At 40.5% G+C, this 27495-nt stretch overlaps 1 protein-coding gene and 1 long non-coding RNA gene across 6 annotated transcripts in view; one reads left to right on the forward strand and one right to left on the reverse strand.

Moving 5' to 3' along the window:
- sdk2b (sidekick cell adhesion molecule 2b) overlaps nucleotides 1-27495 on the reverse strand; it is a 257788-nt gene that overhangs the window by 30039 nt on the left and 200254 nt on the right. For all 5 annotated transcript variants that reach the window (XM_032501974.1, XM_032501972.1, XM_032501971.1 and 2 more), the window contains exons 5-23: nucleotides 23817-23950; nucleotides 21675-21786; nucleotides 20368-20558; nucleotides 18363-18446; nucleotides 17974-18168; nucleotides 15382-15498; nucleotides 14930-15097; nucleotides 14385-14487; nucleotides 11798-11974; nucleotides 10587-10723; nucleotides 9398-9545; nucleotides 8272-8412; nucleotides 7404-7585; nucleotides 6677-6792; nucleotides 5368-5563; nucleotides 4839-4937; nucleotides 3374-3565; nucleotides 1582-1703; nucleotides 1245-1354 (exon numbers count right to left, since the gene is read on the reverse strand). In XM_032501974.1, the coding sequence (XP_032357865.1) occupies nucleotides 1245-1354; nucleotides 1582-1703; nucleotides 3374-3565; nucleotides 4839-4937; nucleotides 5368-5563; nucleotides 6677-6792; nucleotides 7404-7585; nucleotides 8272-8412; nucleotides 9398-9545; nucleotides 10587-10723; nucleotides 11798-11974; nucleotides 14385-14487; nucleotides 14930-15097; nucleotides 15382-15498; nucleotides 17974-18168; nucleotides 18363-18446; nucleotides 20368-20558; nucleotides 21675-21786; nucleotides 23817-23950 (2724 nt within the window). The remainder of the gene's footprint in view (nucleotides 1-1244; nucleotides 1355-1581; nucleotides 1704-3373; nucleotides 3566-4838; nucleotides 4938-5367; nucleotides 5564-6676; nucleotides 6793-7403; nucleotides 7586-8271; nucleotides 8413-9397; nucleotides 9546-10586; nucleotides 10724-11797; nucleotides 11975-14384; nucleotides 14488-14929; nucleotides 15098-15381; nucleotides 15499-17973; nucleotides 18169-18362; nucleotides 18447-20367; nucleotides 20559-21674; nucleotides 21787-23816; nucleotides 23951-27495) is intronic.
- Nucleotides 17844-27495, forward strand: part of LOC116671065 (uncharacterized) — a 24015-nt gene continuing 14363 nt past the window's right edge. Inside the window, exons 1-2 of the long non-coding RNA XR_004327181.1 lie at nucleotides 17844-17853; nucleotides 20049-20129. This is a non-coding gene — a long non-coding RNA (uncharacterized LOC116671065). The remainder of the gene's footprint in view (nucleotides 17854-20048; nucleotides 20130-27495) is intronic.

The raw sequence follows: 27495 nt of genomic DNA on the forward strand, positions 1-27495 counted from the left end.
AATCACACCTTTAAATCTTGAAAACTTAAAAAAAGAACTCCTAGCATTCTCGTAGGACTTGCAGTGCGTGTCCTCTTACATGCTTATTGCATTTGAACTGAGATCAGAGCATTGAATATGAATAGAGTATGAACATGAGTTGAGGGCTTATTTGTGTAGCACAGCCTGAATATGAAAAAAACGAAATATTTAATCCAACGCGAGTGTTTAACTCTACTAAAATTTGAAGTGGCGGCACTGATGTTGGAATGATGAGAACCACATCTGTCTTTAGCAATTCACTCAGGGAAATGTTCACTGATGATATTGAATGGGATTATAGAAGACTGCACAAAGATAATGATTATGTGCATGCTGTAAAAATAATTTTAAAATCACACAATCCATAGTCTATATCCTCGACGTTCCACTTCCGGGATTGCTCTGGTACAAAAGGGAACTCCACCGGATGCGTGTATTTTCGCCGATGTCTGTTTCCTTTGGCTCTCTTTGTGCTGTAAATCTAAACCCCGGTGGATTTATGGACTATGGTTAACAGCTCCTCAGATATTGAGACAGCTAGCAGTTTTTCCTCGTACAACAGTGGCTCCGTGAGGAGCTTAGCATCGCCCATGACAATTAAATTGGTTGGTGATTGGTTTAAAGAAATGCCAAAAAAAACAGGTTTTCTCCCGTCTTGGAATGCTGTGTGGACTAGCCAGACCCTCTTCTGCTCAACAGTGTGTGGATGGTCTGGCAAAGCGAGACTACACTATCCACAACAAGTTGGTATCCAAATCAAAGGAGTGGAGAATAAGATAAGGTTCCTGGTATATGCTGAAATTAGCTGAGATACTGAAACAAACATAAACCTTATCGGTTGTTTGTCACACTGCACACGCTTAATTTCCATGTTATCTAGCATTATTTTATAATGGTTAAATAATGAGCAGGTTCATCCCAAGACCAATATATTACTATAATAATGCAGTATGCTGTGTATAAATGACCTGTGTACAAAGGTCTAATGACAAGCAATCAAAATCGTACGTGTTTTGGGCCTTTTGGAGAATGTGTACTGAGCTACATGTGTACTTGTCTGTGTTTGCTGTTGTGGTCCTTAGTGTGTATCAATTTTGTATTTGCAAGTTGCCTGGCCAGAGAAAAATTGATAACAATTAGATGTCTGGGGCTTTTTTTTTTTGTTGACCAAATATTGGCTACATTCAAATGCCCATTACAGATTACAGTTCCCAGTATGCTACCTGTAAAAGGTGTATGGGTTGAGATCTGGCACTTCCAAGGAGCGAGCCTCAGGTTCATTGGACACCTGGTGGACCGTCACCCAGTCCTCATTTTCTCCCACCACACCAACCTGGGACCATGACAACAGAGAGCATGACAGATATACAGCAGATACCACAATGACAGTGCAAGCACTGCAAACTCTCTGGAGAAGAAGTCAATGAGATCTGTATTCCATCTTGAAATCATATTTGTGTCAATATCGTAAAACAATTCAAAGTAAGGAATATGACTCCAAAAGCAATAACACATGAGTAAGGGAATTGAAACTTCAGCTCTGGATTAAATGTGGTTCACCTGGGCCTCCACCTGCCAACGGGAAATGGACGTTTTGCCATCATAGCCAGGTTTGAACTGCAGGGTGACAGAGCGTGGGCCGATGTTAGATATTGCCATGTTGGTAGGAGGGCCAGGAAGCTCTATAAAGAAGCAAAGAGGACAGAGACAAAGAATGACTAAGGGAAAAATATAGGTGTATATTGTGAGGCTGGTTTGTAGACTATGCTTGGGAAGAATCTATCTACCACAGTGCCCCCTTGTGGCCAGACAGATACTGCACACAGATGCATTTCTTAGCGACCTCACTTATTTCTCTCCCTTGTGCTCCCAACTTCAGCAACAACAGCAAAAGTAGATTAGATTAGGAAAAAATGCTTACGCGGAGACAATGCCATGAATGCCAATTACACTGTAGTTATCTGGAGATACGATTCAATGTGATACCTCACTGTTTACACTTGAGCTGAGTAAACAATAAGTATGGATTATTCCTGGAGGGGAAACAAATCAGAAAGCGATGAATTCAAAGAACTTTTTTTTGTGTATATGAATATCATGGTTTGTTTGTGTGTGTGTGAGGGGATGTGTTTGTGTTTCCATGTGTCTAGGTATGTATGAGAATGTGCTTGGGCATAAAATAATTCATTCAATTTTTTTCCCCCTCATGCTTCCCTTGAGATAAATATTAAATCTACCATAACAGATCCCCATTCCAAAGCACAATATAGTTTACATAAATCGTAGTTGAAGATATTAATGTCAACTGTGGCTTATTGTAGTGGGGACAGTGGCCTAATATTAAAAAAGATATTATCACTCCCATGGGCACACTGACCAATTTATTTCAAGATTGCTTGAATGCAGTTGTATTCAAATGCAGAGTATACGTGTTGTAGTGAAATTACCAATTCTAAATCATTTGCATCACTGATTATTGAGGTGGCTTTTAAATGGATCGTTATGGTACATTTGCAGGCACATAGGTGTTTTCTTTACACATATACAATGAGAGTAATCACCAGTCTGGGGATTATAACTGCTGCTCTGAAGCCTGTTCTCAATAGAGCAGCCTATCATTTCGCAGATGTACAGGCTCTGAATGCTGCTCAAGTAATTGATGTGGGCATTGTATTTCTTTTACACAATTTAGCAAATATGAAATCATTAAACACTGTGATTGCCCCTAGCGCTCTCGAGGGAACTATTATTTTGCAGATGTGGCGCAGATGTGTGAATGGGTGTTTTTTTTGGGCTCTTTCCAAGCTGAGGTGACAGGGGTCCGATTTCATTGTGTCTGGCGCCAGACAACAGAGTGTGTTCACCGAAGTTATTGTGAAACAGTCAATATGCAGGAAGGCAGGTTCAATCAAGGTTCCCAGCTATTGAAAAAAATAACGCTGACTGAGTTGCAACAGAAAGCCTGCATCACAAACGTGATGTGGAGTTTGAAAGAGGACCCAACTAGGAACTAAACAACAGTATATCTTGGTCTCAAATGCTTGAATTTTAATAATTAATATTTTAATCCGTCTATTCCTTCAAGTACCCCATTAAGTGGAGGTATGTAGGTTATCCAGAGTAACTGGGAAATTGTTCCTGAAAAGAAGTGTCAAGATTTTTAAAGTTGTAGTGCTGTGACCACACAAATGAAACTTCATTTACCTCAGATGTACTGAGGCAGAGGCAGATATCTCAGAGCAGAACAGCTCATAACCTGGGCAAATAACTGTGTGGCTTGATATCACCAGAGGTTAGTGAGAAAATTAGTAACTTGGGTTTAAGTATCTTGACTAAATCTTTGGCTACTGACCTGGTGGGACGCCAGAAGAGATGGTGGAAGAGGACAGCTGGCCCTGACCTTTGGATGTCATTCCTGCCACTTCAATGGTGTAGGTGGTGAGAGCGGTGAGTCCGGTGACCCGGTACTCTAACGTGACATTTGGCAGGTAGTGGGTAACTCTGGTGTTCGTTCGGTTGTACTCCTCCCACGAAATGCGATAACCTGAAGCGCAGCAGAAATGGTTGACAGCAACAGACAAGAGAATTCGACAGCAGTTACACTACAATAGCAACTCTCAGCTCACATGCTACAGGGCAAGCTAACAGAAATATTAAATTAACTTCATCAAAAATTGAATATAGCAAATTAAATCAGCCTGTGATTATACCTCCTTGCATACACACATCCTCCACCCACTCCCATCGACACACGCTTACGCTCTCAAAGTTAATGCAATTTGCTCCTTGGCCAGCAGCTCTTTTCATGTGATTGCACAAGGCATTAGGCAGCATTTCTTGCCAAATCAATAATTTCACATGGCATGTCAGTGTTTGTCTCTTGGGAGCATGCAGCACATTTAAATGTTTTGGAAATACACTTCACAATATTCTCAACCTTAGTAAACACTTGAAAAATAATGTCACTGGTGGGCACTTCTTCTTTACTCAGAGATTGTACAGAAGGAAGTAAGAGGGAGCAATATGCAAACTAGCATATCGCAACAGTAGCTCGCAGTGTTGTACCTTGGTAATCTGACAGCAAACAGTACTATAAGAAGAAAGGTATTTCGTTAAAGTTTTACTGGCCGGTAGTAAGGTAAGAATTACTTGAAAATGGTCTGGAAAGCAATACCCGCAAATACAGTAGCTATGGTGGATATAGTAGTAGAAATGTTTGTAATGGAGAAACTAACACATATTCTAAGAAAACAAGAAGCCCAATTTAAACAAAATAGACAACGTACAGATCCAAGAAAATGCAAGTGGATAGACATAAAGATATAAGATCGTGTAAGCATAAGATGTGTGAAACCCCAAAAGTGGTGTTTTTAAAAATGTATTTTAACATTTAGTGAATAAGAAAATGCATTAAAAGAAGTAACAGTGGCTCAATAGAAACATATTTATTATGGACATTTTACACAAACTTTCATGAAGAAGTAAGACGTTTACTCTTTTTTTTTAAAGGCAACAACATATGTTTTGTGACACTCAGCATAAATGGTTACTTATGCATAAAGATAGACGGTGTATTGATGTACTGTATGATACAAACCCAAATAGCCAACATTTGGTCTTATAAATACCAACTCGTAGAGAGCCTGACGACAAACACAATTTGACCAAACCATGTCTTTGAGCACAGCTACGTCCATCTCTGCATGCTTATTCTATTATAAAAGACTTGAGTAGTGTATTAGGACAGGATGCTTTTTTTGACTGATTTTATCTGCAGATCTTGGTAAAGGAGACAGTGTTCGAGGTAGTGAATGTACCTGTGAGAACTCCATTCTTCTCGCCGGGCTCACTCCAGCTGACTTTGAGTGAGGTGTCAAGGATCTCAGTGAAACTCAGGTGACCGACAGCACCAGGGGCTGGACAGGGACAAATAAGAATAATGAGTTGGGCCTATGGGCAAATAAGACACTTTACATTCAGTATACATTCATGCTGATCAGCTGGGATACTGGACATAGTCACACACTGGTGACAGGATTTACTTTTAAATGTAGTCACAACAAAATCAGCAAAAACAAGATTATTGCTGAAAAAAAATGTCTGATGATAAGTTGAGGACAATTAAAGCGTTTTTAAAGCTCAACCAATCATCTCTAAGGGAATCAAGTCCCAGTTATGATGATCCTGGCTGGATGCAGAATATACTCATGTCATGTCATTAGCACTTCTCTACTACTTCATTCTGCATGAATAATAGATTTTGCCCGGAGGATGTGTTACTGTGAGATGCTTGTGTCCCCATCGCCACCACGAGAGAGAAGAAAATGTAAACGAAAAGTTACTTACTGTCCTCATGTGTCCTTAACGCTTTGGGCGAGCTGCGGGGGCCGTCGCCGGGTGTAGTGAAACACAGCACAGAGGTGTAATACTCTGTGAACTTCTTCAGACCTGTCACGTATCCCACATGGACGCTGTCCTGAAAGTTCGGTCGCACTGTTACCATAGTTACTTCTTCGTCTTTGCCAGTCTCCCAAGCCAGCAACTAAAACAGACAAGCAGAAAGGAATCAGTGAGCCTGAAGAAAATTACCCAGACAGCAGCAAATCATTTTTCTGTAATAATTCTCAGTGATTTATTCGCACAAAATTAACAGCAGTGTCTTTCACTAGTAGTCCTTAGCCACTCTGAGGAGTCATTTGGCATCATACAGTAGGTCTTCCAAATATATTTACAAAGATACCCGGAAGAGTTTTTGACTGGAAGGAAATGGCTGAATAGCTCTATTAAGACAGACTGGGAGAGGAAATGGGAGTCAAGGCTCAAGAGGGGCATGACAGCATCCCATCATGCATGTTAATTGAAGACCATCTACAAATGGGACCTGGATCGCTTAGGTAATAATGGGTCCCAATGGCAGGTCCACTGGATTTGATTCCAGAGTCCAGAGAGAGGAAGCTTCCAGGAAAGTAAAATGCTGGCAAGAAGATGTCAGAGGGTTAGTTACTGTCTGCCACTCTCTCTTTTTTCCATCTGTCGTTTTCAAATTTTCCCTGAAAGTCTTCCTTTGCCTCCCTTTCTATTACCTTTCACACTCTTTTTCTCACCTCTGCTTAAGTCTCTCCCTGGAGACAAATCTGTTATTTAAAATTCAGATTGCGTTTGTACAGTGACCCCTCCACCCAGATGAGTAAGACATGTGGAGGGCTATTAAACGGACAGACAAAAAGGCAGGAAAAAAAAAAATCCAATGACATAATTAAGTCGCAACAGATTCAAAGGAAAAAATAGAACTACACTATTGCTGTGGCGTTATGATTCCCTGTGGGCTACATTTGTTTCAATGGAGTGTACACAAGAGACAGGGAGATGGACTATATTCAAGAGCCCATGACAAAATAATGAAGACATTCATCATTACATGCACACTGCTTCACAAGAAAACCTATGAAAAATGGTTACAAAGATAAAGAGAATGACCTGCGACTGACAAATGGGTGAAGAAAGTCCATCATTCAAGATGGCACCAAATATCTTTTGCCCCTCGGCTCTTCTCTCCCACTTGCTACACAGGACATGTGATACTACAAGTTCAGATCTGACAGTTCTGTCAATGGGCGTGATTGCTGGTGGGGACGGCACCGCGGCAGTTACTGACCTTGTAGCCCTGGTTGATGCCATTGATGAACTGAGGGTTAGGGGCTGTCCACGTAAAACGGATAGTTGTCGAGTTGACCGACTCAGCCTGCACGTTGCCGGGGGCAATGGTGGGTACTGGGAGAGGAAGAAAAAGGGGTGTAGAGAGGGGGGAAAGAAAAAAAAGAAGGAGGAGGAGGAAGAAGAAGGCAAGGTGGGAAGACAAAAAATAGAAGTGTGAGAGCACATTTCGGCTTTCTGCTTGAAGTCTGCCTGCATCTATTTTGATGTCAGTATTGATCGCTGCTGCACAGGTCAGGGCAGATACCGCCATCACTCTCTTTCTGATGACACTAACACCTAATACCAGGGCTCTCTGTGGGTTTGTTTGTGACTGTGTGAGCGGCTTACGGATTTCAGGGTGGGTACAACACCTTTGTGTGGGCCTTACAAAGAAGAATCATGCCATTGAACATCCATCAGCAATGGCTTTTAGCAGATGATTTCAGTCAGAGAAAATAAAACTTGATGCTAGAAGAGGATTTGTTTCTGCATTATAACAACAGTCCACTTGCAGTATGTTGCATCCCAGTCTTATTCATCACAAATAATCACCATGCTTCAAATGAACACATAGTAATGCAAAGTCATTTAAAATGACACATTGAAAAATTAAATTCAATAAGTAAAAAAAATTGTCAGCACATCAGCTTTGACTTTGGATCAATAACATTGATTTGAGTGCTCACCTCCCTGCAGAGTCCACTCAGTGACTTTATGGCTAAACGTGCCCAAACCAGCCCCATTGTAGGCAGCAACCTCAATCTCATAGTTAGTCCAGATGATGAGGTCCTCCAGCAGCATGTTAGTCACATCAGGACTGGAAATGTTCTTCATCTGGTAGTCCACAGGAAGCCCAGTCAGACGGTACCTGGCGTACACGTTCAAAAATGTTAAATATTGAACTTTGCCACTACTTAAAACCATGATAAACATGCTGTGTTGTTTGCACCCTGAATATGACATGTGACATATATGACAAAGGGAGTTCATAACGGTACTTTGTTGCTGGAGCCAGTACACTAGACTCCCTGCTAGGGGGAGACAAAGCACCAGCAAACAAGCAATTAAAAACCACTGACAGCACTGACTGTTGTCAGAAAAACACCTGCTGTTCCATTTGGATGTAATGAATAAAAAGCCTGAGAGAAAACCAAACTAATTACATGTTTACAGGATTTACAGTGAGTTTGGCATATTGCTGACGCTGCCTACTATAGTCGCTAAAGTTTTTTTTAAGTCATAAAGTTTTAGTTCTCTGACCAAATAATTCTTTTAAATGCAGCGGTGGAAACTGACACTGCAGGGGCTCTTGAGCGTGTGACTTAATTCCAGCTCTAACCACAATAAGATAATGGAATGGAAATGAGTAAAAAACAATATTAAATGGATCAAGAACATTTTGGTGGGGATTTCAGTATGTGAGGGTGTGCATAGGAAGAGCATTTCTTCATATGTGTTCATACTAAAAGCAAAAATCCTTCATTCTTAATGTCAACAATTAAAAATGAAATCAACTAAAACCAACATGGCCATAATAAGCAGATGAGAACTTACCGGATGGTGTAGCCCCTTAGTATGCCGTTCTGGTGGCTTTCCAACGGAGGCTGCCACTGGATCATGATGGACTGGTTGGTCCGGCCGCTAGCAATGACGTTTTGAGGAGGAGCACTGGGGGGCTCTTCTGGGAGAGAGACACTGCAGGACACACACACACACAAACAAATAAAACATACATGCAGAGATAAGGGAGAGGGCATTGAGAAATAGGAATAAAAATATTTTTTTTATCTGGAAATCACCTTGAACACAGCTTTAGTTTATTTAAAACGAAAAGCATGAAGCTTTGTAGTAATGTAACAGACATTAAGCATGTCTAATTAAAGCTAAACATCAGTTTAATTCAGTCACGTAAATGCTGTGTATTTATCCTGACAAAACACCACGAGTGTCTAGGGAGAAGATGCATTTGAGAGATGGGAGTGAGATCAGTGGCGGTGACTAAGTACCAAATGGCGTCACAGAGCGTACGGTGCCAGCCCCCCTGCAACACACAGACGGAGCCCCCCTGTGGCTCTCTTCTGGCTAGGGAGCTGGCAGCATGAGAGAGCGTGACAGACTAGTGGAGGAAGCAAGGGAGGGAGGGAGGGAGGAAGGGATAGAGGGAGAAATGAGTGCTTGAGGCTGCAGAGAGGCCAAACCTAATGTCGCCTCAAACCTTAATCCCTCCTGAAGCTTTCAGAATGTGTGTAAATGTGTGTTTACAGGTGTTTGTGTGTGTGTATCCGCTTTGGTAGGCTTACACGTATATCCTTCTTTACAGACTCTTGACTGAAGTCAAACTGGTTGTCTAGGAAACGGATTTATTGAACACAACGTATTATACAATAACAAGAAAAATCAGCAGGTTTTTGTTTTTTGACATTTCTAAGATGTATCATTGTTATTGGCAATTAAATGACAGTTCCGTAGAAGAATGTTTTGGTCGGTTTTTAATTAAAATATCCTTGGAAAATTGGATGGAAAAAGTATAGCTTGGAGGCCTAGCTACTGTACTGTAAAACTCTGTATACTGGCATTCTGTATTTCTCTATTTTGTAAAACCCGGGTAAAAGGGACAGCCACATTGTTACATTGCTGATGTGGAGTGGTAGGAAAGTTATAGGATCTGTCTTTAGCTCACCGCTCCGTCTCCTTGCTGAACTGCCCCTTCCCCACATCATTAACGGCACAGAGGCGGAACTGATAGGAGCGCGCAGGGATCAAGCCATTGACCGTCACTGCTGTGGACTCCGGCTCAATATTGGCCAGCAGGATGGCCCAGGGAGCGTCTAGAACAAAGAAAATCTAGTTTAACACCTTGTCCCACATGTACACATTTCTTGTTCATTATGCTAACCATTCACCTTAACATCCCATAAAATGTAACATTTTGTAAGGAAGGAGTCAAACATTTCTAGCAATTACATTATATTCAGAAGGGATTTTCTCTTCATGCCTACAATCACTTTGTCACGGCAGGTCACAATTTAAAATTCAAATTCATCAAATGAAACAAGTCATGCTGAAAAAAGGAAGCAAAGGCACAACCCGCAGCAGATTTAAGCCCAAGACAGTCTTCAGTTTGTCCTTTTAAGTTGAACATACTTGTAGGGCTGGGCAATAAATGGATATTATATTCACATTGATATATCAGGCTAGAAATCATCAAGTGTTGACTTTTCCTGGTTTTAGAGGCTGCATTACAGTGAAGTGATGTAATTTTCTGAACTTATCAGACTTACTAGCTGTTTCATTATTTGATTTTACCCACTTTGTCATGGTATGCACATTATTGGTAATTATTCATCAAATCTCTCACTGTGTTAATATTTTGTAAAAGCACCAAAAGTTATAATAATAACCATTTAGCCGCAATAACATTATCAATGTATTTGGTCAAAAATATGTTAGATGTTCTCCATATTGCCTAGCTCTACATACTGTACTTGTTACATGCAGAGCTGTAAAGTGACAGAATGTAGAGTAGCTTACACGTCCAACTTGAGATTAAAGGCAATGATGGACATTCTTAATCAGTCTTATTGATTATGCTTTTAAATTCTTTTTCAAGTTCTTTGATGTATTTGCTTTGCATTTAAGATCCCTGGGAACACATTAACATCATCGAAGCCTGGCTACATGAATATAAAAAATCTAAACTAGCAATATTCAACATCTTTTTTACTCGTTGCTGTAATGTTGATCTCCCCCAGACCTAACTCATCATATACAATTTTGTGTAAACTGACAAAAATGGTACAAAGCACAGAAGGTAGACATGGATACAATTTGATGTATGACAGGAAAAGAATAGATATTTTGTGACTTACTGTTCTCAGAAACCTCCAGGATGTAACGTATGAGGGGACTGTTGCCATCAAAAGGCTTGGCCCAGGCCAGGTCGATGGCTCTTTTTTCAGATGTGCTTAGCACGGCCGTAGGGTTCTCTGGGGCATGGGGCAGCTGCCTGCAGGGAACATCAGGACAACTTCAATAAATAAAAGAATCTCTCCTATCACAGCAAATCCTCCGCGGGGACAGAGAGTTACAGAGCATTTCTGTCTTCTCTGAACGTCTCTTGTACAAATCTGAAGTAAAGCTGAATGTTTTACTACCAAGAAATCAGTTAGACAGGTGATGAAATGTGGCAAGACAAGACAGTAAAGACGGTTCCTTGTCAAGATGGACACAGGCAAACAAAAGAAGATAGATATCACCGGAGGGGGGGTTGGATTGAAAGGCATAAGGAGACAGATAGGAAAGAAGAAAATGCAGAGACAAAGACAGAAATAAATGAGGCCAAAGCTGGGGATCATTAATTCATTCAGCCATAAATTCAGATAAGCACAGACAGATTGATAGATAAACCCTATAGCAATGAAGGAATGCAGGCAGTAACTCAGTCAAAAGGCAGCCAGCCAACAAGACGGCTGATATGCGGACAAAAAAAGACACAAACAATCAGTCAGTCAGTTTGGCAAACAGAAAGTTAGACGTCTCATTCATATTCAATTTACCCTTGCTGCATTGACGCACTGTGTCAAAGTACAACAACAGCAGGAATAGATTTGGAGAAAGAGGAGATTTGAGATGACAAAAACAAGACAGAAGTGTTTGTGTGAGAATGAGTGTGCAGTCTCACAGTGGTCCCCTGGGGCTGAAAGTATGTCGGGTGAGAATGAGGACAGGAGAGGTGATGAGGTGAAGGAGGAAGTGGAAATGGGTTAGAGGTGTCAATAAGAACAGGCAGAATGGCAGGAAAAAGGTTGGTAGTGGAAAGCGTGAACGTCTGGAACTTGCATGTGTGTGAGTCAGGTGTGCCTCCATCTGGCTACCCCTATGAAATATTTCTGGGGGCGCCACTTGTGAGGGTGTGCACGTGTATGTGTGTGCCTGTGTATGCGCTGTCCTGCCTCAAAGAACATGTTCCTTCCTGTGTCTTTGCACTGGAGAATACTGATGAAACAAGAAAGTGAGAAAGAAAAGAAAAAAAAGAAGTAAATAGAAAGCCAGGCAAGTGATGAATTGCGACGGTAGTTACCTGACACGGAGGTGTGCGCTGCGGGAGTCGTTGCCGCCAACAGAGGTGACTCTGCACGTGTATGTGCCTATGTCACCTGACCAGGTTTGGGAGATGTGCAGGGTGCCGTCTGCCTCCAGCCGCATGCGGGGGATGGACTGGACATTGATCACCGAGCCCTCTTTTTCCCAGACATGCCTGGAATGCAAAATCACCAGTCAGCGGGCCAGTTATTGGTTTTGTCATTAACGTCATTACCATCTGCTGCATTTTTATTCTTTCAACAGTATCAGTCGATATGTTTACACAAACTGACAATGTTTAGTTGCATTATATACTCCCTTTTAAAAGGGAAATTGTGTTTTTTGTCATCCTGGGTGTTATTCACATTTCTTTCCCATTACTGAACACCTCCGTTTTAGAGATTTGGGAAATGCGTACTTAAGCAATGTGAAACAGGGCAAGGAGGGTAAGCAACCTACAGCTTAATTTTTAAGATTTAATTAAACAGAAAACATCTCAAATACTATGCAGAAAGTAGTCCCCTTGTTCTGCAATCTTTGTGCCATTGTTCTAGCCATAACCTGAAATTCCCAAATCTAAAATGTTATGAAGAACAGCCATAATAGACAGAAATAAATTAGAGGTGTGTTCAAACTGAATGTGAAATTAATTTTAGAAGTAGCTTGATTGCATACAGAGTCAGCCAGTGGAACTGAACAAACAAGTTTTATTTGTAGGCGGCACAAAATGAGGTTAAACTGCATGAATAACTGAAGGCAAATTAAGCTTATTGACTAATAAGCACACCGTAGTAAGTTAAAGCACATTCTTAACGTTTCTTTAATGCCCAATTGAATACATGCACAAATCCAAAGGATCCTTTTTACCAGATTTCCAGAACCTGACTTGCATTGTTTAGTTCCCACATGGTGGGATGTGAACTAGTATGTACACATTTACGTCAGCTTTAGATGGTAGGTTAACTCTTTGTGACAGTAATGCAAAAAGTAAACTGAGGTTTTGCTTGTCTTTTATTTGTTTCCCATTCTGAAAAGAAAATGTTATTAGTGAGGCATTTCATCTTTCTCCTCTGTCTCTTCAAACTCGCCATCAGAGCTGCCCTGCATGCTTATCATAGTTGCTACCGGCGGCATTCAAAAGCCAAATTCACTCATCAAAACTGCACAGCTCAAACGACGCGTCAGATGTAAGCTTTTTTCTAGAGTAGAAAGCGACAGAATGGTCTATTGATTGCTACTGATGTCAGCTACAAGCTTGGAGTTCAGTAAATGTCTGTTGTGAGGGGTGTGTGTTGCACTGGTTTGGAATGCAATTGTAAGCTGCAGGTATGTGAGAACAACAATCTTCTAATGGCATACATGCACTTTATTAGTCAACAATCATGTGTAGGTGTTTGCTTTGTCTAAACTGCATGGCTAGGTTACCATGTGGGCACAAAGCTTTGTGTGCTTGCTTAGTCTATTTATTGCAATGCATGCATTTATGTGTTTCACTCCATTCAATCGAACACAGAAGATTCAACACGATAGAGTTATATAATAAATACCTTGCGCTCAGGGTAGTAAATAACTAACAACCAAAGGTTTTTAAAAAAAATACAGCAACTAATAACTAACGTTGAAGCATCTTCATTAACAGATCTGTAGCCTGAAATGGCTTAATTAGGTGTTCACTTTGACAAAGATAACAAATACACAGAAACATGAAAACAACGGCACACAGATTTCTATGGACTCCATCTAGACTACTGTAACTCCCTTTTCAGCTGCCTTAGCAAGACATCCCAAAATATCTTGCAAGTGGTCCACATTGCAACTACAAGGCTTTAGAACAGGTCCTTTAAAAGTTTTCATGTGGCATCTATCAAATCTGACTCCCTATCAAATTCAGAATCCAATTTAAAATGTGTGTGCATGGTCAGGTCACCCAAAGGCTTGTTGGTTGAACCAAAGGATACTATGGCTTTGAGGTCCCTTTACTTTGAAATTCATTCTTTTTGGAAGTTTGATAGTGTCAGCTGGCAACATTTTATAATGTTTGTATTGTCATATAATCCCATGAAAAGATCAAAACCAACAAAGAATGTATCCTACTAACAAATATTGCCAAAAACTAAGATATTCCTCTGCGCCACAGTGCTTCATTGTTGTCCAAAAACAATTAAAAACACATCAATGAGAAACACTGGGGGGTGAAATCAATCCCATATACATGTACATCATGTACATGGCTGAAAATAGTCCCCAACAAACTCACTATTTACACTTGCTTGATTAATATTTGCTGAAAACTACTGTGCCCTGGAAATGAGTTAGCCTTAAATAAAAACCATTGGGCTACTAACACATTGTTGAATTAGGTCATGTTATCAGTTGATAAAAAATAAAATATAGAATAACGCAGCTCAAGACCTACCGATTTTAACTTCCCTTTGTTTCATTTTTCCCTTTCATTGTGCCTATATTTTTACTTTTTTGCTTTTGTCTTTTATTGTGAAGCATGTTATGACACCTCTTCTAAAAAATATGTTTCACAAATGAACTGCACTTAATTAATACTTCTACGTATGTTAATGTAGTGTTACCTGACAGTCACACTGGGGTCATGTGTGACTCCACAGGCCATAATGGCTTTTGTTCCTTTGATAACACTCTGGTCCTGTGGGGGGGAGGTAATCCGAGTGCGAGCTGTGGAAACAAAGGAGACGGCACAGGGCGGGAGATGAGGAAAATATAAGGGAAGAAAAAACAGGCAACAAAAATACCCTTCCTGAAAACAATATTAGAAAAAGAAAATCATGACAAACAAATTTCAGAAAACTCATTCCAGTTGAAATGATGTGCTGCTGTTTTGTATTTTGTTTCTTTCTTTTAGAAAAAAAACCTCAATGGTGACTCCAAACCTGCACAGAAGAGTGCTTTTTTATCTGAAGGAATAGAGTTGAGCATTATTATTATTCGGCATGACCTCATTTAACATGCCTTTCAATAAAACTCCACCACTGTTAGTTTTCTGTTTTTGCCACATATGGATGCTTGAGAAGGATATCTTTTACAACACACTAGATCAGGCATGTATATTCTTTAAAAGGATGTGAAAGGCCTCGACCATCTAACCCTGCACACTCACCCCAGACCCCAAGGTCAGCAGATGCCTCGTCGATGCCCCTGGAGTTGCTTGCCATGCAAGTGTAGGTCCCGGCATCTGAGATGTGTGAGGGGGAGATGAGCAGGCTACCAGACTCGAGCAGGGTGAACCTGGGCAGCTGGACCGAACCACTGGCCAATACACGCTCACCTTAAGTGTGTGAACAGGTTGAAGAGAAAGAAACAGATGAGAGAGGGCATGCGTACATAAATAGAGAAATGGTAGACAGAATAGAAGAAGAAAGACATAAGGAGGCATTTAGGAACACGGGATTGTGAGAAAAGAAAAGGACAGTGTTTCCCTGATCTCCTATTGGGATCCAAACATGGAATCCAATCAGGCTTTATTTGTTGAGCCATCGATGGTCCTATGTGTAATAGATAACAGATATCAAAATCCGTAGGTGTGTCAGCGTGCATCTCGGTAACAGAGACCTTTTTGCCAAGTGATAGCCGGTCTCGGAGCTCCAGATGTCTCGCAGTGCAGAATGACTGACATGCCGTCAATCACAGTGCTGTCTGAGGGTCCGGCCGTGATATTCGGGGCAATGCCTGAGGGGAAACAAACACAAACACAAACACAAACACAAATACACACATACACACACACACACACAAACACAAACACAAATACACACACACACACACACACACACACACACACACACACACACACACACACACACACACACACACACACACACACACACACACACACACACACACACACACACACACACACACACACACACACACACACACACACACACACACACACACAGACAGACAGTCAGACAGACAGACAGACAGACACATGCACACACACAATAAAGAGAGAGCTCAGTAAGAGAGAAAAGGTAAGAGGGTTATAGAGGTCAGAGAATAAATGTCTATGGCAAAACCTCTCTTAATGCAATTTTCTTAAGCAAGCACTAGCCTGCTGCAGTGTTAAATTAACGCTTTGTCTCGCTAATTCTTCACAGATCGACACAGCCTTCACCTTGGTGCCACAACTGTCTGCTGCCAGTCTATTTTTTGCACCCACAGAGATAGAGGATATAGAGAGGAGGAGGAGGGAAAATTACAGAGGGAGAGTCTCAGAAAGAGAAGGCAATATGTAGATAACTAAAATCCCTTTTTGTGACATGCAATAAATCAAAGCTTTTACAGGATGACAGAAAATTATACTGTTTCAAAGAGCAAATAGGGAGGAGGGAAGTTTGTCAGGAAGCAGTGTTGCTCTAAGGACACAGGGAGTTGGACAGAAGAAGAAATGGGGACATGAATGTGTTAAGGAAAAGGGAGCTGATACATAAGATGAGATCTAGAAGAAGAAGAGAGCAAAGAAGAGGAGACAATGTCAGTGAGAGAAAGAGAGAGAGAGATAGGGATGGAAGGGGTGAGAAAGTGAGAGAGAATGTCATGAATTCTGATAAGGTGCAACGTGGACTTAAGTCAAAGTGAAGAAAATTAGATGTCAGAAACCTGCCTAAGAGATGCACCGTGAGAGTAAAATTAGCAGGGATTTTCAAATTCTATCTACAAATCAACAGACAAATAGGTGATAAGAGATAGGCAGCACACATGCTGTTAAGTTTGAGTCTTTTTTGTAGTAATGTAAACTAAACATTGTAGGGCTTATTAGTTTATATAAGAGAAGTCCGCATATTTAAAACACGGTGTCAACGACAGAGTAAAATGCAACATATATATGTCCATACACACTTTCACATATATCTGAAAAACTAAATAATACATGTGATAGAAGTTTGTATCTGCACAATAATACATTTTCTCTAAGATACGTTCAGACAATCAGTGATGATTGATATCTTGACTAATTGGGCTCCCATCATTTGCAATTACTTACCTGACTACAACACCCCAATATATAACACCACTGTGTTGCGATTACATTCCTATCATAACAACAATATATGACCTACTTTATATTTCCTAGGAAACAAACTGTATTAGAAACAAGAGGACATTTTATTATTATAGGTAAATCCACTTTTTGTATGACCTTGTCTTCTAGGTAAAGCTCATTGTAATCTTTCTCGGTTTTCAGCAAAAAAAGGAGCAACCAGTTTTCATCCAGTGATCCTTGCATTGATCACAGTAGTTTATGTAGTAGTATGCCAGGTCCTTGTAAGATGAGTAGGAATAGTTATTTTGCTGACATACTGTACATAGCCAGTTTCAGGTGTTTGTAGATCTATTTGTTTCATGCTGCTGTGTTTTTGATCGCCTGCCTCCACCTAATTGCTGTTATGTGTAGCTTGCACAGGCGATTAACAATTGTGAAATTGCTAAAAATGATGCTGATAGACAGCATTCTTCTTTAAATAACAAGAGCCTAAAGCCATGCTGACGGCTCTGTGAGGCTGTCCCATACATGGTGCTAAATGCTAACAACATCATGCTAAGATGAGCATAACAATAATGCTAACATGCTGATGTTAGCATTGAGGCTGATGGGAACGTCCTTAGTTTTGTAGGTATTTGGTGTTGTAGTAGGTACTGTAGGCTACAACGTCTGGGATTGCCATGAATATGATTCCATGGCAATCTATTTGATAGTGGGTAAGATATTTCAGTCTAGAACACGGGTGAACCAACTGTATGACACTGCGATTGCTAGAGCTGCTAGTATGGCTGAGATATTTTAATAAATATATTAATATAACATTATAATATGATTGACCACAAAAAAAGTTCAAATGAGATTGTTTAATCTTCTAAGTTGCAAGCATTATTAAAGAAGAAATTGCAGGAGTCTACAGAATTCCATTTAAAGACCCGAATTGCTCATACTATTCTCCCTACAGGTTTGAATTGATCCCATTTTTGTAAGCAATTATCCCTGGTCTTTTCTGAATTTGGCAAGGGGCTTGAGAGAGCTGTGTGATGATTCAACAGTATTCTATAAAATGAGGCTCATTCTGAATTTTAACACAACACATTGTACTTTAATAGCAGTAATAATCTGTGTAAAACCATGACAAGAGCTGCTTGAGCACTCACTGGTAACAGCCAGGTATGTGTTGGTCTGAACTTCTCCTGCAGAATTTCTGGCAAAGCACTGGAACATCCCGGTGTCATCGGGGAGAAGGCCGTTGACCTGAAGGCTGCCTCCCACCAGCACCCTGTACCTGGGCATCTTCACTGGGTTGATGGGCAAAGCATCCTTGTACCACACAATGTCTGGCTGGGGCACTCCTGCAGAGGGCGAGAGAGTGGGTTGAGAGACAGCAAGTCAAGCTTCACTTTTCCGTTGCATTCTTCAGTTTAAAATCACAAAAATACATTTTATTTAATAAATTGTTGAATTAAGCTGTTTTATGACAGGGATTATTAATCATACTCTGACATGTTTGCACTGAAATGTACACATATTCATACACGTTGATCACCTCGTGCCTGACAGGGAATGTCCACCACCTTCTCCATCTCAGCTGTGATGTGTTTTTCCGGCTCCTTTATAAACTGTGGTGGTTCTGAGGGACAAAGAGAAAAGGAAAGACAGGATGACACATTGATAAAAAAAGATGCATGTTTGCCAACCTGCAGCTGTAATCACCCCAGCTCACCAAGTACCTTTGTGATACCGTGCAACATCTTAAAAACCTAAATTAAAAACGTGCGAGTTGATAACACTAGAGAAAAAATATCTTAAACTTTAAATATATATGCTTTGAAATGCATTGCTCATGGAGGCAAACTACTCATATAGCAGCTGACAATAATGTGCCGATACAGTATTTTGACTACAGACATCAGTAATTGTTATACCATAACCAACAGTTTAAAATGTGTCTTTCAAACTCGTGGGGGCGGGGGAGGCTCGGTTAGCTGTATCAAGGGAAAAGTTCACCACACCTTGTCCTTTGAATCACATTACAACCTTGAAAACATCAAAGTGTTTCAGTGGGGTGGAATGAAATTGACTCAAGCAATGCTATTAAACAGTTTCTTGAGGCCAGCCATTAGCTTTCTCCTTTTAAAATCAATAACACGTTCCACTCACTGCCTCATGACTTTACAGCTATAGCTTTGAAAGGTTCATATAGCAAGAATTGTAATATTTTTTTTAATCAATTCTATGCCAGCATTTTTGGTTGAACGTTCAAACCTAAACGCTAATTTACCTCCCACATATTTGACTGATGTATGTAGCTGGTTGGAAAATATATATATTGTATATATTAAAAATGTACGTGAACCTTAAGGACAAAAAGCAGAGCACAAACATTGACGTACTGTAAGTGATGCAAATATCAAAACACAATATCAAAACGTGGTGAAAAGAATGATGAGCCAATTCTGACTTAGCAGCAGCAAAGATACTGATGCTTTCCCATCAAGTCATTTAGATGTGGACTTGGAGCACATTTCCTTAATGTTTGCTCTTTCACTCATTTTTTTAAAGATTATTTTGGGGGGCTTTTTTGGCCTTTAACTAGGATAGGATAGCTGAAGACAAGAAAAAGAGACGTGCAGAAAAGGACCACGGGTTAGAAGTGAAATGTGTTTCTGTCCTCAGCGTCCAATGTCTAAAATAGTACTTGTAATGCAGTGCCCTTGTTCATCCTGTTAAAAAAATGGATTCAATGTCCTTAGAAGACGGAAAAAACAATGCCTTAAAGTGCTCCTATTATGCCCATTTTCAGGTTCATAATTGTATTTAGAGGTTGTACCAGAATAGGTTTATGTGGTTTAATTTTCAGAAAACACCATATTTTTTCTTCTTTTCACCCTGTGTGTTGAGCTCTCTGTTTTAGCCACTGAGTGAGGCATCTCATCGCTGTACCATCTTTTTTGGGAGTCGCACATGCGCAGTAAGTAATGGTAGCTTGTCAGTTGCAGAGTGTGAGGGAGTTCCATGCTAGCAGCTAGGCGAGCATTATAACGTGTTACAACCCATGCTGTTTTTTTGTCCTCTGCGGCTGGGACACGATGGAGTGTTTTGTGCTTGTCTTAACAGCCAATAACAGAACACTTTCCATGGTCCTCGACATGGTGTCTCCAAAACTGGTGCTTCCGAATCAATAACAACAAAATAACTGCTGCACTTGGTGGGTACTTGTCTAAATACTTAGACCGATTTTGACCAGCTCACCCGGAAACTGAAGGCAGGATACATTCAGAAACCTCTATCTCACTCAAAACAGCATGGATGGGTGTGTGGAAGCACCAGAGACACAAAACAACACCCCAAATTCCAGAAAAAGGGATTTTTTCATAATATAGGCATTTTAAAATTATATATTATTTTCCACTTTCAGTCTTGATCACCAGTACCAAATATTCATGCATTTTCACAACTTCAACCCTTTAAATGATTGTTTACATAAAACCACTATTTGTAGGATGGTGTTCAAATAGCCTCAATATTAAAAGCCATCTTTTAATTCTTACCTAGGACATGCAGATAAGCCCCAGCGCTGACTGAGGGCACACTGCTGCTGCGGAGAATGGCCTCACACTCGTAGAAGCCGGCATCGCTCACCACGGGACTGAGGATGGTCAGCCTGCGGTTAAAGTCGCTCAACCCGCTGGTCACCAACACACCGTTCTTACGCCATGAGATACTCAGCTTAATAAGAGGCCTAGAGGGAAAAGCAGAGTTGCAGATGTGTTTCAATCATAGGGTCTCACTGACAATTTATTTCTGTGTTTAATGAAAAATCTATTTTGGTTCTTGCACACTGGCCCAATGTGGTACATCTCCTTCATTGGGTACTGAAATATAAAAAAATGTCTGTTTATGGGCTGAGATTATGCCAACTGTTGTCAATGCAAACTGATTATTTCATGAATCAAAGGACCCTGCTATGCCCTGCAGTACCCTGTAACGCCCTGCAGTGCCCTGCTACGCCATGAACTACTAAAACTACTATTTCAGTCCATAGTTCTATTATCCATCTATCCATTATTCCATATTTTCAATGTGACTAATATTGCCATTGTTCATTTTACCCCAACTGGCACCGTCAGACACCGCCCAGCAAGAGCCTGGATCTGTCCGATGTTTTCCCTCGCCACTGTCACACTAAATGTTTTCTCTTGGGGGAATTACTGGAATTGATGGGTCTCTGTAAATTATAGTGTGGTCTAGACCCACTGTATCTGTAATGTGCCTTGAGATAACTCTTGTTATGATTTGATACTAATTAAAATAGAATTGAATTAAAATTAGTTAAGTAGTAATACTGCATATTCCAAGAATACTTGCATCTACAAAAACATGCAAAACAAGATGAACGTATTGGAATCAAGTACAATTATCATTCAAAACACAGAAAAAAAATCTAACATTACTTAAGATGGGTATTTGTCCAGTGCAGTGTATGTATGAATTATAAACTATTATTAGCATTATGATTTACCAACTTCTGACAAATACAAAATTGAAACATGTGCACCAGGTGTATGCACAGTGGATTAAAGAGTAATTTCTACTAGCTGTATCCAGCTCTGTGGAGAGTTGGGGTTTTATTTTACCAGGTTTTGTGGAATTGGTCTCTGACCTAATACACAGCAATGGGGCTAACAGCAATTAGAATTTGTTGTTGTTGAAAAATCTCTTTCCAAAATCAAGGTTGTTAGATAATCCAAAGAAAACTTTCACCGCAATTACAATTTTATCCTGTTATCTTCAATGATTTGAGGGAACTGACCCGTTGACAAACTGATCTATGACCTTGCAGGAACAAGATGTTTACCTGGCGTTGGCAACACACTCCATTGTGACCTCCGAGGTGCCTGTAACCACGCTAGTGTTCCTGGGAGGGATGATGATGGTGGGGGCAATAGGGTCTGCTGGACCTCCAACATCTAGACAAACAGACAAACAGGTCGCCACACACACATACCAACAAAAACACACATGCATGGAGAGGTTAAGCAGAGAGCAATTCTCTTGATAGATATGTTTGTTGCAGACAGAATGTGCTAACAGGGGGTGTCCTATATATTTATTTTTCACCCAGTGCACTCTGTGGGTTCTCATTGATGTGACATATTGAAACTGACCAATGCACAATGTATCCAAGTTGTGACAGGGAGATGTGCCGAATAGGGCGGGACAGCGCACTGACTGTGTATAATAAGATGTCTGGAGAACCAGAAACAAGGATAGAAAAACACTGCCTGACAAACACAAAGATGAATGAGTGAATAGGCTGTTGTGCACATTTATACACTTTTTCATATGTGTATAGAACTCTGCATGTGCAAAAAAGTTTATGTGTGTTTGATTGTGTGTGTGTGTTGTGAGCAATGCAGACAGACAGCCCATGGCAGTGAGAGCACAGTGTGTGCTGCTTGAGATGTGTCATGTCTGTGATAAATTCACACTGATCCGTCAATCCCATCATGCCCTGGGAGTGCGCTTGTGGCTGCACATGTCAAATGTAGCTACAGGGGCTGTCATGAGTCCATCTTACCAATCTTGGGTCATTAAATGCTGTACACAGGCCATGTGTGCCCCCTACCCCCAGACACACACACACACCTTAAACCACGGCCAGGTGAGATGTGCACTTAAAGAAATAGTTTAACATTCATCTTGCTAAGGTTAAAATTAAGTTTTTAAACTTAAATTAAAAAAAGCTTGAAACTATAACATGAGCAACACCTTAACCTTCCCTTACAACAAGTCTTAGCCAAGTACTGTCGGAGCCAGAGAAGTTCATTGGAAAAGCATTGTCAGAGGTGTCGCTGCAGGAACAGCTGCTGTAGCAGATACAGACGGACGTGCTCATACAGTAAAATGCAGGCACTCACTCACTCACTCACTCACTCACTCACTCACTCACTCACTCACTCACTCACTCACTTACCACACACACACACACACACACACACACACACACACACACACACACACACACACACACACACCTCAGTGGCTCTCCCAGCAGCATCTCAGCATCATTGTGTGTATGTGTGGGTGTGTGTTTGTGTGTGCATATGTGGCATGATTCCCTGAGACCTGCCAAGTTGAGACCTCCCGCTGGGCTCTCGATCCAACCTGAATCAAAGAATGTGTGTGTGTGTTTGTGTGTGTGTGTGTGTGTGTGTGTGTGTGTGTGTGTTCTAGCCCTTTGGTACGTATAATCAACTCTGCGACGGTTCTCCATATATACCCCAGACTATTTCTGCTCCCTTGTGATGTCAACTGTAATGTCTTACCCTCACCGTCCTCATTCACTTCCACACTGAACTCCAGTCTACCATGTTATAAGATGCTGTCTGTTAGGTTTCCTCTTATAAATCACTCTGTTGAGTTGAAGCCAACCGAATTGGTTTGGTTTGTGTATCTTGCATTTTTTATTGTGGCAGCTAAGGATGCTTGTGAATATTAAGGACTACTTGGCAGTAGAACATTCTGTCTGTGTCCTTATCCCCATAGCTTTTTCTTCCTGTGTGTGTAGATTTGCAAAAATGTGTAAATATGGCTACATATGCATTGTATATTGCTTTACTTGAGTAAGAGTAGCAATTCAACAATGTAAAAAATACTTAATTTCAAGTAAAATTCTTGCATTCAGATTTTTTTTTTTAAAGTACTTTACTTTAGTATTTCCATTCCATACTGCTTTACTACACTTTTTAGAGGAAAATTGACTTTTTTTCCCACTACATTTAAGTTACTTTAAAATACTTTACAGTCAAACACATGGTGAGTTTCTAAAATATGATGCATTATGATGTTATACATTAAATATAGTACTTGATCAGAATGTGCATTTTACAATCGATGTTGCAAAATCTTACAGTGCATCCACACTTGTCACCTGTCCTGGCATAATCGGTTGATACAATATCATATATCATATGTATACGGTATTCTGGTTACTCACTCTCTACTGACAAGGTGATGGGCTGGCTGGTTTTGTTCTCTCCGTTCTTGTCATTTACCGCTTGGACGTAGTAGCGCCCGGCATCTGGTGCCACTGTAGACAGTATAACCAGTGTGTTGTCCAGGGTGATAGCACTAAGGAGGGAACAAGACAAGAAAAAAATTAAAAATAAAAGTACAATTATTTTAAGACATTTTGAATATAGAAGATAATGGGGGGGACATGTCCTAATGACAATGTATAAAAAAAAAAAAAAAAAAAAATTCCTGTGATCTTTCAAAATCGAGAAGTTCTGAGAAAGTTTCTTAGAAAAAAAACGAAACAATACATTTTCAGCTTTCAAAGGTTGCGTTCGACTACCTAATTAGAGCTTAATATGTTTGGAGTCTGGTTGTGTGTCTACACTTGATCCCACAGCTGAAAAGGGCATTAAACATTTTAATTACACTGTTCAAGCTGCATTAGGTATATCGATTTACAATGTGTAAACAGTGTGTTGGTGCTGACTGAGCAAGGCAGAATTATTGACAACCTCCCTTGTTCATACTTCTCCTTACGGTCCGCTCTGAAATATGATAGCTCTGCGTAATAACCCGAGGCTTTTAATTGGCTATTTGTACCCCTCTGCTTCCTGTGGCCTGCCTTTGGGCAGCCAACCACTTTCGGCAGGAAACAATAGCATCTTACTTATCGACTGCAAAAATGATGGCTGAATAAATAAACACTAATCCCTTTTTCAACAAATGTTCTATAGGTGGTCTACCTGGTGCCTTGTTGTCTCTATTAAGTCCTCTCTTGGACTTTCACTTTCAATGTAGCAACCAGTGAGGGAGAAATCTTCCTCCCTCTTCTCTGTCGCCTGATGTTACAGCCCCCTGACTACAGTATGTTTACAATCAATACTTTCTTATTTTCAGTGCCTGTTCAACAATCTGGCGGTAGATAGCCTGTTCCAACTGGGCGCCTTCCGCCACACATCTTTTCCTCTGGCCTTATCCCTCTATCTACTGTTCCGTCCCCCTTGCTCCTTCACTCCATCCATTCCACCAAGCGCTGAATGTGGCCATGTGAGGAAGTGGTATCTGGTTATCTACCCTGCCAGACACACAACTACCAAACCCCATTTGGGAACAAACTCACCCACACAGCAGAAATGTATTCATAAACAGAAAAATATGCACATTTGTGACAGTCCTAAAAAGGCATGATTATACAAAAGTAAAAAGACCAGACAGACCAGTTGGGAAACTCGGTCTTTCAGAAAAATACTACCACCGGAGAAACAAATCAGTGTCATTTAAATGGTTGTGGCTCCTGCCCACCATCTTTTCTCTGTGACATTTCAGTTTGATTTTTATCTTTGACGTTTAAGTTCCCAGAGATATTGGCAGCACAAAATCGGTAATAACAGCTACCTTGGTTATCAATAACAGACAAAAAGTATTTGATCCCCTGCAAGTAATGGTTTTTTCTATAGAAGAACCGTAATTCTCGCTGTTTATAAAACTATAACCCCTGTCGTGTACATTTCAGCCATGTTCCATGTTTCACAGCTGATGACCTCCTCTTTCTCTCCTCCTCCAATCTAACCGACTCCACATCTCCATTCACTTGCTCCATTCTAACCTTCATCTCATCAGTGGGGGAACTGAATACCTGCTGTGCCTTATTAAGGGAGCAAGAGAGCTGATGAGAAACTGGGAAAAAAATTCAAACAGGGATAAAAAATATAAAAATTGTCATAAGCACAGAATATATGTGTATATATATATGTGTATATATATATATACATATACATATATACAAAACCTTCTCAAACTCTCCTTGTAGCTCAGACATGTAGGAAAAGCATTGGATAGAGTGATATGCTGTGTATGCTGCGTATAGCTACCTATATCTAGCATTTATAGTATGATGACTTATGAGATCCGTCTCTGGACATTTATTAAAGCGGCCCCAGTCAGTGGGCTCATTTGGGATTCCCTGTTCATGCTGAGACTGAAAACAGTCTACCTAAAGGGACTGGCAGGCCTCAATGGCTGCAGCTTATGATCTGCGGTAAATATTTAATGCTAGCTTGCTAGAGTGGTGACATCCTTGACGCAAAGCTATGAATTATGGATCCCTTCAGGGATATGGGCCAAACGGAAGTGTCCAAAACGCTGAATAAATCCCAGGTGACTTCCCAGGACCTTTTCTAAAACGGGGACACAATCCAGTCCTTAACGTCTTTACCTGTCGCTTAAGAAACTCTTGAAGATGGTTATACAGGGTGGTGCTGCTAAGTTGTAGGAGGCGGAGTTTTAGATTACCTGGAGGAAACCTATGGGCCTATTCTCTCTGGGATAATGCCCAGCATCGAATGAGGTGATCCTACAAACTCTTTCTCTTGTTTTTAATTTCATTTTCTCCAAAGACCACTCTCTACTTAATAAGCAAGTCCAAGCACTGGACAAAAATAAGTTTCAACTAATATTTTACCATCATTCAGGGCAAGTTCTTATTTAATCAATAAAAGTGGGTGCAATAGTCACATTTTCACCTGGCTATTTGATTTTAATGTGCTTCCATACTGAGCTTCTCCCCACTCAACCTATAATCAGGGCTGCTGCAGTGGGGGTCACACACAACTTTGTTACTCTGAATGACTTTGAAAGAGCGTATTCAGCAGGTCTAACCACTCCCTGTGTCGCTGGTCCACAGGGATCAAAGACCACATGATGCAGGAAGAAATTAAAAGTTAGCCAATTATCCTGAATGGCTTTACATGTATATCAAGGGAGCAGGAAGAGGGAGATAAGACTATAAGAGTTAATCAAAGTTTTTTTTGACCAGCTTCCTGAAGTAATTTCTTGTTTAAGCATGCTTATTTTTTATATATCTCATTATCTCTCTGAATGCATTTTGGTCATCCTCATTAAACTCCCTGGTCTCTCAATGGTGTGTGAGCAGCTGTCTGAGGCTTGTTTGTAACGATGGCTAAACACGTATCCGGCACGGTGCAGGGATTTATCAAGCCACAGAGCTGAGAAATTTGGACAAATCTGATTTGTGTGAACATGCCTCTGTCTGTTTTTTTAATGTTTATTCCTGCATCTTTGAATGCTTTCTCTTTTTATTCCAACCCAAAGTGCTACGGTCCACAAGAGAGCCTGGCTGGCTGGACAGCTGCTCAGAAACATCTTGGCCACTGTGCAGCTTTATGTGCATCCCAGTTTTGCTTTCAGCAAGAAGCATATATAATATGCAATTACTTTCTTGTGGATCAATTTATTTATGTTTAGCAACAAGGGTGGCTTTTCAGTAACTGCCAGCCTGATAATAATTCAGTAGCACTTCAATCAATAATGATGATGAGGATTTATGTTTGTTTGAAATAGAAAGATGGAAATTTAGTGTTTCATCTACCACTAGCTTTAATGTTAAAGAAGGGAAGTTAAGTAAATTAACATAAACAAGAACTCTTTAAGAAGACATCATCCCTGAAGTCGACATTTTGACCAACTAGCTTAAGAGCATATCTTTGTATCTAGTTCAACCACTGACTTTGTCAGTCTGTATGCATATCTTATCGTGTTAATCCAGTACTGACACAGTGTGACAGAGCTGTGCCTGTTCTCTCTCTCTCACACTCACACACACACACACCAACACACACACACACACACACACACACACA

This window comes from Etheostoma spectabile, chromosome 21 (assembly GCF_008692095.1).
Source record: "Etheostoma spectabile isolate EspeVRDwgs_2016 chromosome 21, UIUC_Espe_1.0, whole genome shotgun sequence".
Classification (NCBI taxonomy): domain Eukaryota; kingdom Metazoa; phylum Chordata; class Actinopteri; order Perciformes; family Percidae; genus Etheostoma; species Etheostoma spectabile.